Source organism: Xenopus tropicalis, chromosome 1 (assembly GCF_000004195.4).
Source record: "Xenopus tropicalis strain Nigerian chromosome 1, UCB_Xtro_10.0, whole genome shotgun sequence".
Classification (NCBI taxonomy): Eukaryota; Metazoa; Chordata; class Amphibia; order Anura; family Pipidae; genus Xenopus; species Xenopus tropicalis.
In genome coordinates this window covers 72,634,176-72,651,960 of record NC_030677.2, presented here as the reverse complement: position 1 = coordinate 72,651,960, position 17,785 = coordinate 72,634,176, and the positions used below count along the sequence as shown (strand labels likewise).

General features: G+C 38.6%; 1 protein-coding gene across 2 annotated transcripts in view; it reads left to right on the top strand.

Moving 5' to 3' along the window:
- Positions 1-17,785, top strand: part of tet2 (tet methylcytosine dioxygenase 2) — a 44,094-nt gene that overhangs the window by 14,184 nt on the left and 12,125 nt on the right. For both annotated transcript variants that reach the window (XM_002934777.5, XM_012955515.3), the window contains exons 2-5: positions 12,454-15,307; positions 15,892-15,982; positions 16,594-16,687; positions 17,151-17,359. In XM_002934777.5, the coding sequence (XP_002934823.2) occupies positions 12,454-15,307; positions 15,892-15,982; positions 16,594-16,687; positions 17,151-17,359 (3,248 nt within the window). The remainder of the gene's footprint in view (positions 1-12,453; positions 15,308-15,891; positions 15,983-16,593; positions 16,688-17,150; positions 17,360-17,785) is intronic.

Below are 17,785 nucleotides of genomic sequence, written 5' to 3'. Positions count from 1 at the left end.
ATGCCATCATAACAGTTATTATGGGAAGACGTTCTGTGTGCACAATTAGCTCCTTAGCAGCTAATTGTGCACACAGAATGTCTTCCCATAATAACTGTTATGATGGCATAACGTCATTTCCGCAATCAGCAGCTCCCGCCCGCCGTGCCTTGCATTATCCCTTGAATCGCAATAAAAATCGCGATCCATTCATTGCTTTTGTGAAGGCGTTGGTGCGGGCCACAAAATATTGTACCGAGGGCCGCAAATGGCCCGCGGGCCGCGAGTTTGAGACCCCTGAGTTAGGTAATTGAACCTAGATATTAATAAATAAAAGTGTGTCTACTATATCTAGATGCTAGAGATCTATTCATATAATGTGGCTCTTTACAGAACTATAGAATTTAAACCTCTCTATAGGACTTTTTTTTTTAAAAATGAACTTAAATTTAATTATAACTAGTTTTTTAATTTATTCAAGTGTTTTATTTGTGGGAAAAGAAAATGTTTAACAGAACAAACTTCTTCTTGCATGGAATACTGTACACGTTATTTTTAGCTTTTATCACATAAAATGGGCTGTGATTGATAGAGAGGTATGTGCAGTCTTCAACCTGAACTGATAATTCATTAATTCATTCATCACAGCGCGGATGTGTCCCTATGTGAACTCTTATAGCCACAATCACTGTGCCTGTTTCTAGCAGAAATATGTGCTGCACAGCTACATTATAAAATGGCTGTAGGAACCACGTTTACAGATCAGGCAAGCTGTTAGATGTTATTATGTCTCTCTACAGATCAATAGACTGAAAACCCTTTTCATATAAAATAAAGGTTTTTTTGGTGGAAAAGATACAACTTTTTGATATTTTGGTCACAAGTAGTCCCAAAACATGGTGCAAAGACACCCAAAACTATCCCCACTGACTTAAGTGTGAACCTATAAGCTTTTATATGTAGCTGTAAGTCAAGGGGGATGTTTCTCAATGCATTTTGGGATACTGGGGAGCCAGCTGTACACAAGATAGACTTACAGTAATTCTCATTGAGGACATGGACCACTCTGACCCATGACATTAGAACAAAAACCAACCAGTGCTCAAATAATTAGAAAAATGTATTTGGGGCAATAAAAAATATAAACTTTATAAGCTTTAACCGCAGCCAATCTCCCCATGTGCTATCACCCTTAGACAGCAGTTGAAAGCAAGAGTCTCAATGGCTAATCTTTTTGCATATGTAATTTAGTCTAATTAGCTGGACATAAATGTTATAGAAGGTGTATGCCCCCTTTAAAACTTAACATTTTTCAGAGGGCAGCAATGATTTAATTCCAGTTAAACCACACTGTAAATATTAAATTAACCCGTGGTCACTTTGACTTACACAGGAACCTTAAACAAAGTATATAATCCCCTCCAAATTTATAGTGACTTGTGCACAGCACTACTTAGCACTCTTCAGATGCACTGTAGTATAGATGGCCAGTGGTGCCCTTACTGAGAAGCAGCTTATCTTTGGATGGTGGTTCAGGGGCCAGGTAGTTATGCCACTGTGTGAGTGCATCCTACAGACTTTTCTTTTAAAAGTTCTGGTTGTATTGTGAGCTTAGTTTTCAGTGTCTGTGCATTTTATGCAAAAACCTGATAGGCTGCCCTCACGTCTCAAGGGTCTGATTAGGTTTCTATGTCTGTTTTTTTCCAGCTCTTGAAATGACAGTGATCATTATCAAATATAGATGTTAATTTATTGGCATATTTATCATAAAGGCAAGATACACAGCAGGTGTTAGCAAGGAAATTAGTAATGCCTCTCAGTAGTTAGTAACTCCAGGGAATTAATTCCCTGGCAACTGCCATATGTTTCATAGCTGTGCCTTATTGCTGGGACTTCTTTACTCTTTGGAAGGACTTTAAATCATCCAATGCATTCAACTGTGATATGGGCCACTGTGGAGTTCATTCTTTTTAAAGAAATGTTGCTAGTGCTAGCCCTATTCTGCAGTTCAAGTAAAAATATTTCCCCAACTGAAAAAAAAACTATGAAATAACCCAGCCAGGGTTTGTAAGAGAACCTTCCCTGCAATCGCTTGTTTCCTCAGCTTGTGTATTTGTCTTGTAATAAAAGTGAGGCTAATACAGATGTACAAAGATCATCCCCTTTGGCATGGCTTTTGCCTTTAGGTGAGCCAGTACTAGGCATCTGACAAGCTCAGCTATGAATGGCATTAAGGAGCTGGCACATCTCCCTTTAATGAGTAATCAGACATTCTCTGCCTACCCCAGCCAAGTTCTGTAATAATGACTCATTTGAGTGACGCTTTTTTGCCAAATCAGGGATACAGTGCCCATTTGGCAACAACTGTGTGTAATCAGCTTTGCAGTTGTACCTACTCAATGGATAAACATTCTGAATGATTCTGAATAGTCATTTATTCACTATAATAGCCTCCGAAGGGCAAGTAAACTTAAATTTGTACTAAAAATTGTATTTTATTATGTACTGTATATATTAATTTCAGAGTGTGTATTGCTCACTCCTGCAGACCTTTTGCACCCTGTCCACTGTCTATTGCTTATAAATTGCCTTGGTGGGTTTCTTAAAGGGGACATTAAGCTTCCACAGTGGTGTTGCTCCACTGACATTGCTGAACTACAACTTCCTAAACCCCTTAACAAGCTATGCAATAATACTGACAGTGCTTTTGTTTAGGGAGGTATGGGAGTATACATTTCTTAAACGTATGGTTTTCTAGGTGATATTATTTCCCAGCACCCAAGAAACTACATGAGCTAATGTCCCCACATGCACATGTACCCCAGAAGCATAGATTTAAAATGATTTAGTGAGGCACAAACTGGCTATACCAGCCTTGCAGATGATTCTCCAAATAATTTTTCTGTAGCTTTATATTTCTGGTTTAGTGCATATTTTCCACATGTGCTTTAGTGGCTTATGTAGTCCAGTAAGCACAAGGAACTGACATGCTGACATTCAAGTAACTTTAATTGAGTTATTTCTATTTTACTGTGCACTTAGTGCAGAAATTTCATATACCTCCCTAAAGCTCCATAATCCTCCTTCCTCTACTTCCCACTTATGGATTATGCCCTGACCCCAGTTCTAAGTTTTAGGTGGCAAACACAGTAATACACACAAACTATATTTTTCTTGCGAGACCAAGATAAAACCAGTTAAAACACCTAACCACCTTTTGTTTATAGCACTGAAGACCTTCACTATTACCTTGTGATCAGTTAAGGCAGCGAGCTTAATATGTTAGTCCCACTGTCACTGTGCTTTAGTAACACATAGGGGCTGATTGATTAAAGTATGAATTACGAGTATGATTTACGGATGTGCGTTAATTTTGTGAAAAGTCGCGTCATGCTTGTACGAAAATATTTTGGTCCAATCCGAAAGTTACAAAATTTTCATATCCGAACGATCGTAAACGTCGCAAAAAACTTTCTGACTTTGAAACTTCTGTGCATGATTTTAGAAGCCTCCCATAGGACTCAATGGCAGTCTGCAGCTACAACCTGGCCCAAGGAAAGTCACGATGAATTCAAGCTTAAATGAATTCCGAAACTTTCATACTTGTTGCAACAAATACAATTTTGTTGCACAAATTGTTGCAAAGTTCGAAAAATTTGCGCACATTAACAGAAAAATCACAGAACATAAACACAGTTCTAAAACTCTGAATTTTATGTATTCGTACATTGATGAATGTGCCCCATTATGTCCTGTTACAGTATTACAGTATGTTGTAAATCAGCAGTATATGAAAGACCAGAGTTTGCCAAATTAAAGCATAAAAATCATATATCTTATTGATTTCTCTTGGTTATTGCTGTCATGCCCTCTTTGCCCTTTAAAGATTGTCTAACAGTGGTCACCGATTCAGAAGCTTATCTGCCTGTGTATAGGGCCCTCTGACCTATCTGACCTATACGATAGCTATCTGGCTAGAAAATTTCCAGATGTCGATTGGGCAGGTTTGATTTTGCCTTTAGATTGAGGACCACATTAGCCCAGTCCAGAGCTGTTCACCAACCCAAGGCCTAAATTTCTCTTGACAGTAAACAATAGCATAAAATAAGGTCTCAAAAAGGCCTGGAGTGGATGATCATCTACCTCACAACATGGGTTTGGTTGACAGCTCTGCCTGTTGCCATGATTAGGGCATTATCTATTAAGAGTTTGTATGTTCTGTCTGTGTGGATCTCCTCCCACACTATAACTGACCCTAGAGAATTGAATTTTATTTTATGAATGTGATAGGGAAATAACACTGTAAAGGTGGCCATACACGAGCTGATAAAATCGGCTGACTCTGTCCCTCCAAACCGAGGCTGACTGATATCTGTCAGCTTTCAATTGGGCAGGTTTGAAAGTCCTATCAGAAGGAGGAGCATATAGTTGGGCAGTATATAGACAGCATTAAGGTAGCCATACACAGGCCGATAATAGCTGGCAACAGACTGAGTCAGCAGCTTATCAGGCAGTGTATGGGGCCCTCTGACAGCCTACCCAACCAATATCTGCCAGTGTAGGGGCCCCCTTCAGTGGGCCTACCCAACCCAACCAATATGTTGCCAAAAACTTCCCAGATGTCAGTTGGTTTGATGTTTCTGTTGGACCGAGGACCACATTGGCCCTGCCTTTGTCAATCAGTTGTTTGGCCCTTTGGTCAAGCTACCAGATAAGACCAATATTGCCAACCTAGAAGATCTGTTTATTTTTCTACCTCGCCAAACTATCTTATAATATATGGCCAACTTTAATAACTTAAGATCACACATAACTATTAAAATGTAATGTTTTTACTTCACCTATATATTTAAATAGTTTTGTTTAAATATGCTGTTTAGGTGGGTAAAATTACCTTTGCATAGTCAGTTATTGAAATTGCATTATTGCACAAAAATGTAAAAAGAAGCAATTTCTTTTGTTTACCTAATTCAACTGAGTTGCACAGATTGATTTTAATTAACTGCTATGCAAAGGTATTTTGGGGTGTTTTGTTACCCATGCAAGAATCAGTTTTAAAACAAACAACATGCCCCATCTGAAATGAACCTTAAATGAATAAATACTTTTAAAACACTCCTTTAAAAATCAACATTCCCAGTTCCTTTCCCTTTCTTTTAACTTAGTTACATTTTGCACTGTGGGATAGTGGTTATTACTCTCTGCACTAGAAGAGAGTGCACTGGGCATATTGGGGCAAGATCTGCTTGTTTGGTGACCACGCCAAACGAGCAGGTCTTTCAGTACAGGTATGGGACCTGTTATCCAGAATGCTCGGGACCTGGGGTTTTCCAGATAAGGGATCTTTCTGTAAGGGCTCTGGCACACGGGGAGACTAGTCGCCCGCGACAAATCTCCCTTGTCGCGGGCGACTAATCTCCCCGAAATGCCATCCCACAGGCGAGAATGTAAAGCACCGCGTATGCCACGCTTTACTCGCTGGTGGGATGGCATTTCGGGGAGATTAGTTGCCCGCGACACAGGAGATTTTTCGCAGGTGACTAGTCTCCCTGTGAGCCCTAATTTGGATACCCATACCTTAAGTCTGCTAAAAATCATTTAACTATTGAATAAACCCAATAGGATTGTTTTGCCTCCAATAAGGATTAATTATATCTTAGTTGGGATCAAGTACAGGTACTGTTTTATTATTACAGAGAAATAGGAAATCATTTTTAAATTTAGGATTATTTGCTTATACTTGAGTCTATGGGAGATGGCCTTTCCGTAATTCGGAACATAACAGGTTTCCAGATAAGGGATCCCATACCAGTATATGGACACCATAAGTCAGTTGGGCAAAGTGTATTATAAGTAATCTCTGTTAAGTTCTCTAAGTTCTGTGTAACATTTCAGCACTATATAAATGAAAATTTCAATTTTACACGCTGGAGAATATCTTGTCTCTTGCTAAGAACTTAATAATAATAATAATAATTGTGGGGGACCATTTTTAAAAAAATATTTTTATAGACTAAAATTTGCTATTTTGTAAATAAAATTAAAACAAACATGCTGGTATATGTGCTATTCTCACTTTATTAACTATTATTATACAGATACTGGGGTCACAAAATAATTTATTCACCAGAAATAGTGGCAAAAATTAAATTATATTTTTTCCCTGGAAAATAACATTTGCAGGATAAAACAATGGAAGTATTTGAGACATCTGAAAACTTGTGCTCTTTTTTTATTTTTTTTGAATGTAGTGGAAAATTGGACTGCTCGGTATTTAAACTGCTGTTTTTACTATACATCTCAGAGCAATGATTCAGAAAAAAAAAAGTAAGATCACACCACTTGTCTTGTTCCTGCAGTAAAGAGGAAGGAGGAGGAAGGGAGAATCAATTGTGGGTGTTCCCTTGTATGAGGTCACCAGACCGGTGTGATTGAAACTCTGGGCTGGCTCTGCTGTTAAACACTGGATTCTCACAAACTCTGTGGATGCATTTAAACAGCAACCAGATGTTGCCAGAGGAGCTCTGATTCACTGCTGCCTGCACAGAAACTGTAGCCTTAGATCAAATAAGCTATGAGCAGTATACATTTGTGTGCTTGCTTCTTGTTTTCTCTTGAGTTTGCTTCTAAAAATACAAAATAGAACCTTTTGCATGCATCATTTTTAAAACCTTGCATATAACTAAATATGTGTTTGTACCAAGCATGTTTAGTAAAGCAGAATAGGGAGTTTTAATAAATCTAGTAAGATACTTGCACTTAATCATTTACTTTTTTAGAGAATCTGAGATAAAAGTAAGCATAATGTTGCATAGAATATTATTTCCTGAAATTCTTTTTTTTTTTATTCAGTATTATTTAGACTCATTTTATTTGACAGCATTCCTTTAACAAAGATCAAGTATTTGCAAATTAGCATGGAAGAAGGTTTGAAACTAATAACAATAAAACATTTTAGATTTTTTAAAAATCCCATAACAGATTTTTACTAATGTCGAAATTCTAATTTCTTTGCTATCAATTACTGCACGTTAGTGTTCTGATATAAATTTCTGTTTCACTAATCCTATAGACAAAAAAAGGAGAAATAAAGGGGAATGTGCCTCTTATGTATCAATACAAATACACAAAGCATAGACAATACTTTTAAATAGGATTTATTTCCCTTTAAGTTAGCGAACAATCTCCTTGCTGCAGTTCTGAGAAAAAAAGATTGCCTAGGTTTCACAGAAAGAGCAGAAAGATGGCAAGAAAATACTTTTCTTTCACAAACCAAAAATTGACTGCTGGTTTTTGACAGCAAGGAAGACAGACACATGCCACATCAATGCACAGGGCATCTGAAAGGAGCGCTGACCTTTATTTTAAGTTTTATTGTGTTAAAGATGGATCTATTTTAAGCATTTTTTGTAAGAAAGAAGAAATTATTTAGCATAACAACAGACATAAACTTCACACAAAAGTGTACGTATGGGCCTTATTTATCAACAATGGGCAAGTTTGCACCTGGGCGGTGACCCGTACCATTGATAAGCTTTAGTTTAGCTAGCTGCAGCTGAAAGCAAAAATTTTATTTGCTGCTATAGGTTACTGTCCAGGTGCAAACTTGCACAGTGTTGATAAATGAACCCCTCTTTAGAAGTTAAGCAGAAAACAGTTGTGTAGCTATCTGTATCTATATATATATATATATATATATAAATATCTATATATTTTTTTCTGATTTGGATGCGAATACCAAAAACAAAAAAACAGAGGCTAGTGGTATTTTGCTTAGTATCTATCATTACATACCATATAAACCAGTTTCTATTAAACAAAGGTGATAGGATTAATATGCCAGGGTTAGTGTTAAACAAAACAGTAGGTGCTTCTTTACACAAATACACAAAGGATTCTTTCTTTATCTGCTCTGACTCTGAGGTTAAATGCAAGCAGCAGGAGGGTAGCATTTAGATCATCAAAAGACCTTGGGAATGTTTAAATGTCTAAGAATACCATAGAATGAGGGATGGGTATCTGAATGATGGATTATAGAGTACAATTCCATATTATGTAATGATAATCAATGACAAGAAGAAGATAAATTCCAGGTCTAGGCTACCTAGGAAATTGCTGCAGGCTTTAAACATTAGTTACAGACATGTTACCTTTAGGGGCAAACGACAGGAGCAATTGAAGAAACAATCAGAGTGAGCTGTCAAGGTAACAGATCTTGGTTCTGCTATTTATTGAATAGCCACTCGCAAAGAGTTACTACATGGACAGTAGTATTTATGGGGGCATGGCCGGGATGCCAAGCTGATCATGCTGTGCTGTAGCTCTGTTTCTCTGATCCTATCCTGTGTGCTGCCTCTTTGATTTAAACATGGCCCCGGGCTCAAAAGTACACGGCGTGACCAGAGAACCTCTTATCCATGCCAGAGATGGGTAAAACCGGAAAGTGTATTGATGGCTTCACAAGACCGCCCAATATGCTCTGTTACTCCAATCAAGTTGGCAGCGCGAACTAGAACCCGGAACAGCCTAGCAACAGTCAAAGCACATTACCTGACATATATACAGCTACTCAGCCACACAACTCTGCAGGCCATAGCGGAATCCAAAGAAACACTAACAGCAAAACCTATTGATTCCAGTACAGCCTCACCATGATTTGCAAGCAGTTCAGGAGCGCACAACAGAGGCCAAGTGCAGACTAGGGGAAATAGAAGACAATATATGCCCTACCACACAGCAGGTCCAACAACTCCACAGAGAGTAACAACAACTGCCCAACCATGTGGATGACCTGGAGAACTGTAATAGAAGATTCAACCTTAGAATTGTCAGTCTTCCAGAAGGAAGTCAAGGACCCAAGGTGGAGGACTTAATTGAACGTTGGCCCTCCCAACACCCTTGGGAGGGCTACCTTTTCCCTACAATTTGTAATCAAGAAAATGCATCATTTCCTTGCTAGACTACCGCTTTCAGGAGTGCCTCCATGTCCGCTCATCCTAATGCTAATGAACTATAGAGACAGAGATGCCAAGATGAGAATCCAGGACGGGGACAAGGTGTTATTTTTTGACACCCTGAAGAATATTATTCAGTGGCCAGAACACTAGTCTCCTCCACAGAAGAACTGCCACGTAACAGGGATGGAGACATAAACAGAAGGTTGTATAACATGCTTAAACACTAACAGTTCTGCTTCACCTCAGGCTTACTTTTACTAACTAATATGCTTGGTTTGTTCAATTGTTTAACTGTTTGACAGTTAAACAGGTGACATCAGCACCTGGATAGATTTCGTCTTCGCTAACCCCGAGGCCCTACAATACATTTTCGATGCAGAAGGTGCTTATATCACTTTCAGGCCCCAAATGAACAGAGCTTTGACAAGTAGCCCCCAAATGGATACACAACGGCAATGTACAGGAAAGCTTTCAACCCCAGCTGACCAAATTCTGGTCTACAAGCAAAGATATGGCCTCTGAAACAGTGTGTGAACTTGCAAAGCTTGGACTAAAGCATTTTATGTTTCCCCTATTAAAAATGTGGGACTGAAGGTAGACAAACAGCTAGATAAGGCCAAATCAGTACTGAAGGTAGCAGAGGACAACCTAGCCAGCGATGACACCCAACAAAACCGACATGCTATGGCAGTAGCCCAAAGATCCCTAGACCTCCTTTACATAAATAAGTGCACCCAACTTGAGATTAAAAGGCAAGCAGCTTGGTTTGATAGAGGAGATAAGAGTGGTAAGCTGGCCATGCTTGCAAAGGAGCCTAAACAGCTTACGGCCATCCCCAGACCGTTTCTGTTAAGGTACTTTTTTTTCTGTTAAGGTACTTTTAAATCTTAGGTCCATTGCCAATATATTTGGGCAATATTACTAGGACCTATATAGATCTAAGCTTACGGCCAATATGCCTGGTTTGTTAAATTGTGACATCAGCACCTGGATAGATTTAGTCCTAGCTAACCCCGAGGCACTACAACACATTTTCTCTGCAGAAGGTGTATATATCACTTTCAGGCCCCAAATGAACAGAGCTTTGACAATTAGCTCCCAAATGGATACACAACGGTAATGTACAGGAAAGCTTTCAACACCAGCTGAACAAAGCAAAGATATGGCCTCCAAAACAGTGTGTGAACTTGCAAAGCTTGGACTAGAGCATTATATGTCTCCCTTATTAAAAATGGGGACTGAAGGTAGACAAAGAACTAGATAAGGCCAAATCAAAACTGAAGGTAGCAGAGGACAACCTAGGCAGCAATGACACCCAACAAAACTGACATGTTATGGCAGTAGCCCAAAGGTCCCTAGACATCCTTCACATAGATAAGTACACCCAACTTGAGATTAAAAGGCAAGCAAAAAGATCTGACCAACTATATTACCGACACTTCAGATCAATTTTAAATCAACAATTCTGTCAGAATATCGGAGAAAGACCGCTTGGGCAAATCTTACCTTATCCCTAGTGGAAAATTTATTTAGTCAAAATGATATTCCTGCCCGAATTTACCTAAAAAATGGTTCAAACAAAGTGGCAAAATAACAACAACATTTGTCTCGGAAGAGCAGGCACCACCCATATCTGTTTTATTACCAATACCTCACCAACTAGTGTATGCACACTGGTGGCTCGTACCAGGCATCAACAATTAGTCATTGATAGTGGCAATATGAGAATTTATGAAATATACCACAAGAAACACTATCCATGGCCAAATACATGGCCGCCTGGGTGAAGACACATGGAGCTACTCGCAGTAGTTACTTGTCACAGCTACAAAAATAGAAAATGCTGATCAATAAATGTAGTAAAAGGCATATTTTAACATAAGGTATTCACATGCACCATGCAACACACATTTTCACCAAATATAAGTGTTTTTTTTGCGCCAAAGAGGGTCGGGGGGGCAAAATGCTAGTGCTCTCTGCACTTCGATTTTAAATACCATGAGCAGATTTGTCTGGTAACTCACTAGGCGCTCACTAGGTGAGTTTCTCAACAAGCCTCATGACCGCAGCACCCCTGACTGCCACATATTCAGGTTAAATATTTAGAGAGTTTAACCATAAAGAACAAGAGAAGTTAAATTGATGGGGGCAGGAAGGAGCCAAAGAAACCTTCCAGTATAGTGGAATCTTTCTTATAACAGTATTTACATGCCTCATGTCTCCCCTCTAATTTTGATTTCAAGATAATAACAAGAAAGAAACATTTCAAAAATCAGCACAAATTCACCTGTCATGAGCAGTGGAAGGCATTTTCCATTCACATGAATGACAGAAGCCACATGTTTCACTGTCAGCTTATATACGCCACACAGAAATGCTACTTGAGACATAAGCCTAAAGGTGGCCATACACGAGCAGATCCGCTCGCTTGGCGATGTCGCCAAGCGAGCGGATCTTCCCCCGATATCCCCACCTATGGGTGGGCGATATCGGGGAGCATTTAGGTAAAAAAAAAATAATACGATCGGATTATGTGGGCGGCAATGGGGCGGTCGGATCGGGGACCGCATCAACGAGCCGATGCAGTCCCCGATCCGACCGGATTTTCTAACCTGGCCGATCGAGATCTGGCCAATTTCAGGCCAGATATCGGTCGGCCAGGCAGCTCTGCTCTCCCCATACACGGGCTGATTAGCTGCCGAATCGGTCCAAGGGACCGATATCGGCAGCTATAGTCGGCCCGTGTATGGGGACCTTTACTCTTGAATTTTGATCCCTTCAAGACAAAGGGCAGAAAGCATAAATGGGCACACTATGTCTGATTATATGGTTTTCTGTGTGTGGCAAAGACTTTGGCACTTGACTTCCCCAAGACCAATCATGACCAATTAAGCTGTTGTATTGTATCTTTCCAAGTAGATATTTTTATCCCCAAAAACAATGCAATATGTTTTTTAAAAATAAAATAACACTCTCGACAAATGAACTTTATCTTGGACTTGTTTTGATAGCTTAGAATGCTTTTTGTTTCATTTTTTAACAAATTCTGGTTAGGAAATGTGGTCCATGGGTCATAGCCCACGTGTTCAAAAGAGTGGCCAATAGTAGAATACACTGACACAATTCATAACCTGTACAGAGAGATTACATACATTAATTGGTAATATATTACCCTTCAATAAGAATACTTTGGCAGGGATATTATAGCAGCTCTATACTTTTTACTTAGGGTTTTGGAAATATATTAAGGCTCAGTTACAACTGGCAGGGAGTAATGTGCAGAAAACAGGCACAAGTTCATGTTTTTTACACTTTGCACCCTGCCTCACCATGAGTGTCCACAGGTTGCACCTTCCAGATGGATGCATTGCTGTGCAGGGGCACTTGTAAATAGCCCCAATAGAGTTCTGTTGTGCTGTATTCAGAACTTCAGAATCGTTATTGATTTCTAATATGCTTTTATCTGCCATTCCAAAATCTGAATATAGCATTTTACAAGTTTTCATTTCTTTTTCAGATACGTTTACAGGTCAGTCTTGTGGATGGCCCGGGAGCAGGCCAGATGGAAGAGGACAGAACCAACCATGACGAGGGCAATAGATTGAGTCCAACCCTATTATATTCTTCGTCAGCTTGCCAAAACAAGAACGGTCTATTACAAAATGGGAACCTGCCAACAGACAAAGACCTTCTAGTTAATGGGGACATATGTTTACCAACCAAAAACAACTATAATGTTGCTTACATGAAGGGAAGTCAAGAACATGGTGCTTCTGCTCTCATCCATGACAACAAAGCTTATCCCAACCACATACAAAATGGTGGAATAAAGCGCACATATAGTGAACCGTTGTTTTCTGAATCCCAGTTGAAAAAGGTCAGAACAGATGAGATTAATGGAGAAAATAAGGGTGACCAAAGGCAAAATAATATTCAAGCAAGTGTCTCTGAGTTCTGCAATGAAGATCAGTCAGTAAGAATTTTCCAACCAGTTAATTCACCAGCTCTTCAGGTTCCAAATGAGCAGAAGAAAGACCTTAATTACAGCAACAGAGACATTGTCTCATGTCTTAAAGACAAGACAGTGCCAATGTGTAATGGTGCTACTGCTTCTGTATCTTCCATGGAAAACGTGAATAATGAGCTCCTGGAAAAACTGCCTTCTCAATATTATCCTGAACATGTTTCTACTGTGGTGCATAATAACACATCTCTTGCAAATGCCATTAATACGCTAAATGATGCTAGCAATGATTTGTCTACTCTGGCAACTCATCCGTCACATACCTCAGGGCAGATGACTCCTCAACAAACTTCGGTGCTGCCTCAAGTGTCAGGTGCAATTGTTGATGGGGCCCCCAATAGTGACCATGGTAGTGAGCCACTTGTATTACCAGGAAGCTATTCACTTAATAGACAAGAACAGAAGCCACTTTCACAGGAAACTCTTAATTATAATTCCCATAATTTAGTTGGAAGCATGGGTGATGCATGCAAATCCATGGGCCAGATGTCAGCACAATGTCTAGATGTTTCTGGTAATGGTTCATTTCATATCCAAAATAGCTCATCAAATGAGATAGCTTCTGAATTAGAGGCCATCAAGAAAGATCCAGCACCATCACTGCAATTACATCATATTATGCCCAACAAGCAAAATGAGTCCAGTATAAGTCAATCACATGATGGGCATCCAATTGCATCACAAACTAATGAATCTTGCCATTCACATGATCCAAGAGTATCTCCACATCCTAATGATCAACAGTTACAAAATGAAAGAACGGCCATGTTTCCTCTCACCAGATTACCTGCACTACACAGTTCGGTTAATGAAATTCTAGCAAAACACAAGTTTCACAACAGTTTAGAGATGCAAAATGAGCATCTCAGGCAAATCAAAGTCATGCAGAATTGCAATGGGACAAGTAAAGATGATTCTTTCATTAAGTCTACAAAAGAATTTCAATCCAATCCTTTTTTAAAATCAGGCTGGTTAGAACTTCGCCCTAATCAGCGCCTAAAAGAAGGATCTTCTGAAACTTCTTGTGAAAATTTACTGAACTTACTTCTCCAGTCCCAGACTAATAACAAGAAAAAGCTAAGACAATACCCTGGAAAACAAGGTTTAGCAAATAGAAAGTGTAACAGTCAAGATAGTGAAGAACATCTGCAGCCAAATATTTCTGAGCAGCAGCCAAATTTCCCAAAGCACTTATCACAAGATTCTCAATACCAGCCATACAGTCAAAAAACTAATAATGGTCTGATGTGGCCTGATCTTGAACAAGCTTCTGAGGGCACTCAGTTAGGTGATGTCCAACATTTTTTGCAAGCACAGCCAAGTGAATATATTGAAGAGCTGTTAAAACAACATTTTGATCAGTCACTCCGTAACTGTAACCAAAATAGGGACAGTCCTCTTAACCACTTTAAACTTGAAGAAGGTGCTCAGGCAGCTAATCAGTATCAAAAACACCATCCATATCCTCAGCAATTTGAGATGGAACCTAAGCAAAGTTTAAGCAACATGAATTCCCCCTTCAGTCAAATTCAAGAAAATAATACAGTTAACCCTAACCATTCCTATCCTGACAAACAAATATATCTGTCACAAAAAACAGAAAATAGCTGTGGTTTTGCAGAGAACAAACCTGACCCTTTGCAATACATGCAGTATTATCAAGCAAATAGTACTGAGCAACAAGAAATAAGCAATTATGAGCATGATCTTTCGGCCCGAATAGCAAAGCAGACACATTGCCTGCCAGAGAGCTTTAGTTCATCCCCACATTTGCATGATAAAATGGGATATTATTCTCAATTTGAAAACCAGGTTGACTGTATTCCAAAGCATGCTGCTCTTAGGAATCACTTGCTGCAACGAAGTAGATCAGTTAAAGCTGATAGATTGGTTAAAGCTGAGAAGAGTTCCCACTCTAATGCCTGCATGCATACACCTATGGAAAGCAAAACTAAAAAAAACACAGATAAAAAAATCAAACAAGAAACTCGCCATTCAAGCACAGAGGCTGGACAACAAAAGAGTATTATTGAAACAATGGAACAGCAGATGAGACATTATCCTGGTAAATCATCGTTTCATCGTCAAGTATCAAGTATCAAATCTCCCAAGCATGTGAAGGTGGAGTCTTCAGGGCCTGTCACAGTCCTAACTACACACACTAATTTTTCTACACTAGACCAACAAACTGTTCCTCCGCATGAGAAAACACCAACCAAAAGAGCAGCAGGTTCTGCTCTACATAACTTTATAGAATCACCCTCAAATCTACTCAGTACACCAGTAAAAAATCTTTTGGACACACCTATAAAAACGCAGTATGATTTTCCATCATGCAGTTGTGTAGGTAAGTCATCTAACTTATTAAAGACATAAAGTAACAGAGTTTTTTTGCCCCTAAAATATTGCCCCTTACATCTCAAAACTGTGTTTTTGACTGAGAAAGAGTATTTCCAGAATAGATACAGGTATGGGATCCGTTATCCGGAAACCCGTTATCCAGAAAGCTCCGAATTACAGAAAGCCTGTCTCCCATAGACTCCATTTTAATTAAATAATTCAGATATTTAAAATGAATTTATCTCTGTAAAAATAAAACAGTATCTTGTATTTGATCCTATCTAAGATATAATTAATCCTTATTGGATGAAAACAATCCTATTGGGTTTAATTAATGTTTTATTGTTTTTTAGTAGACTTAAGGTATGAAGATCCAAATTACAGAAAGACCCCTTATCCGGAATACCCTTGGTCCCGAGCATTCTGGATAACGGGTCCTATACCTGTAATATGTATTCTCATTTTTTGTTTTTAAAAACAAAACTTGCTGAGAAACATTTTTCTAATGTCTGTACAAATATATATTCTAGAAATGTACACTGACAATGAATTAAGCTTGGTGAAAACTAATTGGTTTAAACTCCCAAACAGATCAAATAATTGAAAAAGATGAAGGACCTTATTATACACATCTTGGTGCTGGACCCAACGTGGCAGCTATCAGAGAAATGATGGAAGAAAGGTAATACCATATTTTTATTGCAACACATACAAAAGAGCTGCAGATTCAATTAATATTTCTGCAGCTGGCTATACAATATGGTCATACTTTTAGATTGTAAGTAGAGCCTTCTTTACCTTAAGCATTGGTATGTAATTTGTTAATACAAATTATGTCATACAATATATGAAAAAACTATTTTAAAAAATGCTACATGGTATTTTAAAAAATTCTATACCATTACCTTTAAGACCCTCCAAAACAGAACAGCAAGTTCCAAGCTTACAAAAGAGTAATTGATAGCTGATACAGATAGATATATCTATATATATATATATATATATCCACTGCCAATTTTAGTATTATTGGCATAAATTTTAGAAAATATAAATTTTATACTCAAGCAAATTTGGGGGGGGGGTGCTTTTTCATATCAGTCAACTGAATTCTGCACAGGGATTTTTTTCTCCAGTGCTAAGAAAACTGCCCCATAATGTTCAGGGGTAGGTAACTTTGTAGGGGTTTTTTTATTTTAAATGTTGACTGGCATTTTCTCCATGTTTATTTTTTTAAAGATTTTTTTCTTGCTCACGTTGAATAATGTCATTACCATAATCATGTTTGTTTCATAGGTTTGGCCAAAAGGGGAATGCCATCAGAATTGAGAGGGTTGTTTATACAGGAAAAGAAGGCAAAAGTGCTCAGGGATGTCCTATTGCTAAATGGGTAAGTTATTGGGGTGAATCCCAATTTAGCTTTTAATTTAAAATCAGGGATACCTAATAAATGCCTTTGTAATTCTGGTACTGTACTAAACAAAAGTTCTGCAGTTTATGATGAGACATTTGAGAGACAGACCAAAAAATATAATGCAAGTCTCTGACACTAAATGAACCATAGGGAGCCCCTTCTTGCAATACCAGGAGACAATGGTTAACTTAAAGTTTTTAAAGTCAAAAAGGGTAGGAGCTCCTGCTCCCATTAATTAATTTGTGAAGATATTTCAACATTTGGGCATTAAGGGATTTATTAAGTGGCATAATGCTAAGTGGTTTTAACCAATTCCTAGCCCATGTCCCAAAAATGTTGTGCCAGTCGCCCATCATAAATAATTCTTACATTACCAGTCTAGTCGGCTCATATACAAATGCAGTTCAGCTCACATATTATCTTCTTGGCTTTCTTGCAGGTGATTCGGCGTAGTGGGACAGATGAGAAAATGCTGTGTTTGGTGAGGGAACGTGCTGGTCACTCCTGCGAAACAGCAGTGATTGTCATTCTGATCTTGGTTTGGGAAGGCATTTCATTCTCTTTGGCAGACAGGCTTTACTCAGAGCTCACAGAAACGCTAAATAAGTATGGAACCTTAACAAACCGACGCTGTGCACGTAACGAAGAGTAAGTTATACTCATAATTTCACATCTTTCCTAAAAATCCTTTCAGAAGCAATTAGTACATAAAATATGTGTGGGATAGGTAACGGAAAATAGCAGTCCTGATTTTTGATTGCCTTGCAAGAATATGGACAATTTACTTAGACCCTGGACAAAAGTGTGAGAGGGCTAAGGATCTCAGCACTCTGCAGATCAGCACTCTGCAGATCAGTTAAAAATTTCCATGGTATTTTATATATTATTAAAAATATGTTAAAAATGTGATATTACATACTTGAAAAATTGATTGATTTAGTTTTGACTGCCCAAATGAGTGAATCTAACAAGATCTAAGAATGATCTTCTTAGTCATGAAGCAGCATCAGTTATACAGACCTAGTGAGATAGGAGAGCACTGCTAGATAGTGAGTCAAAACTCAGCATACCTGG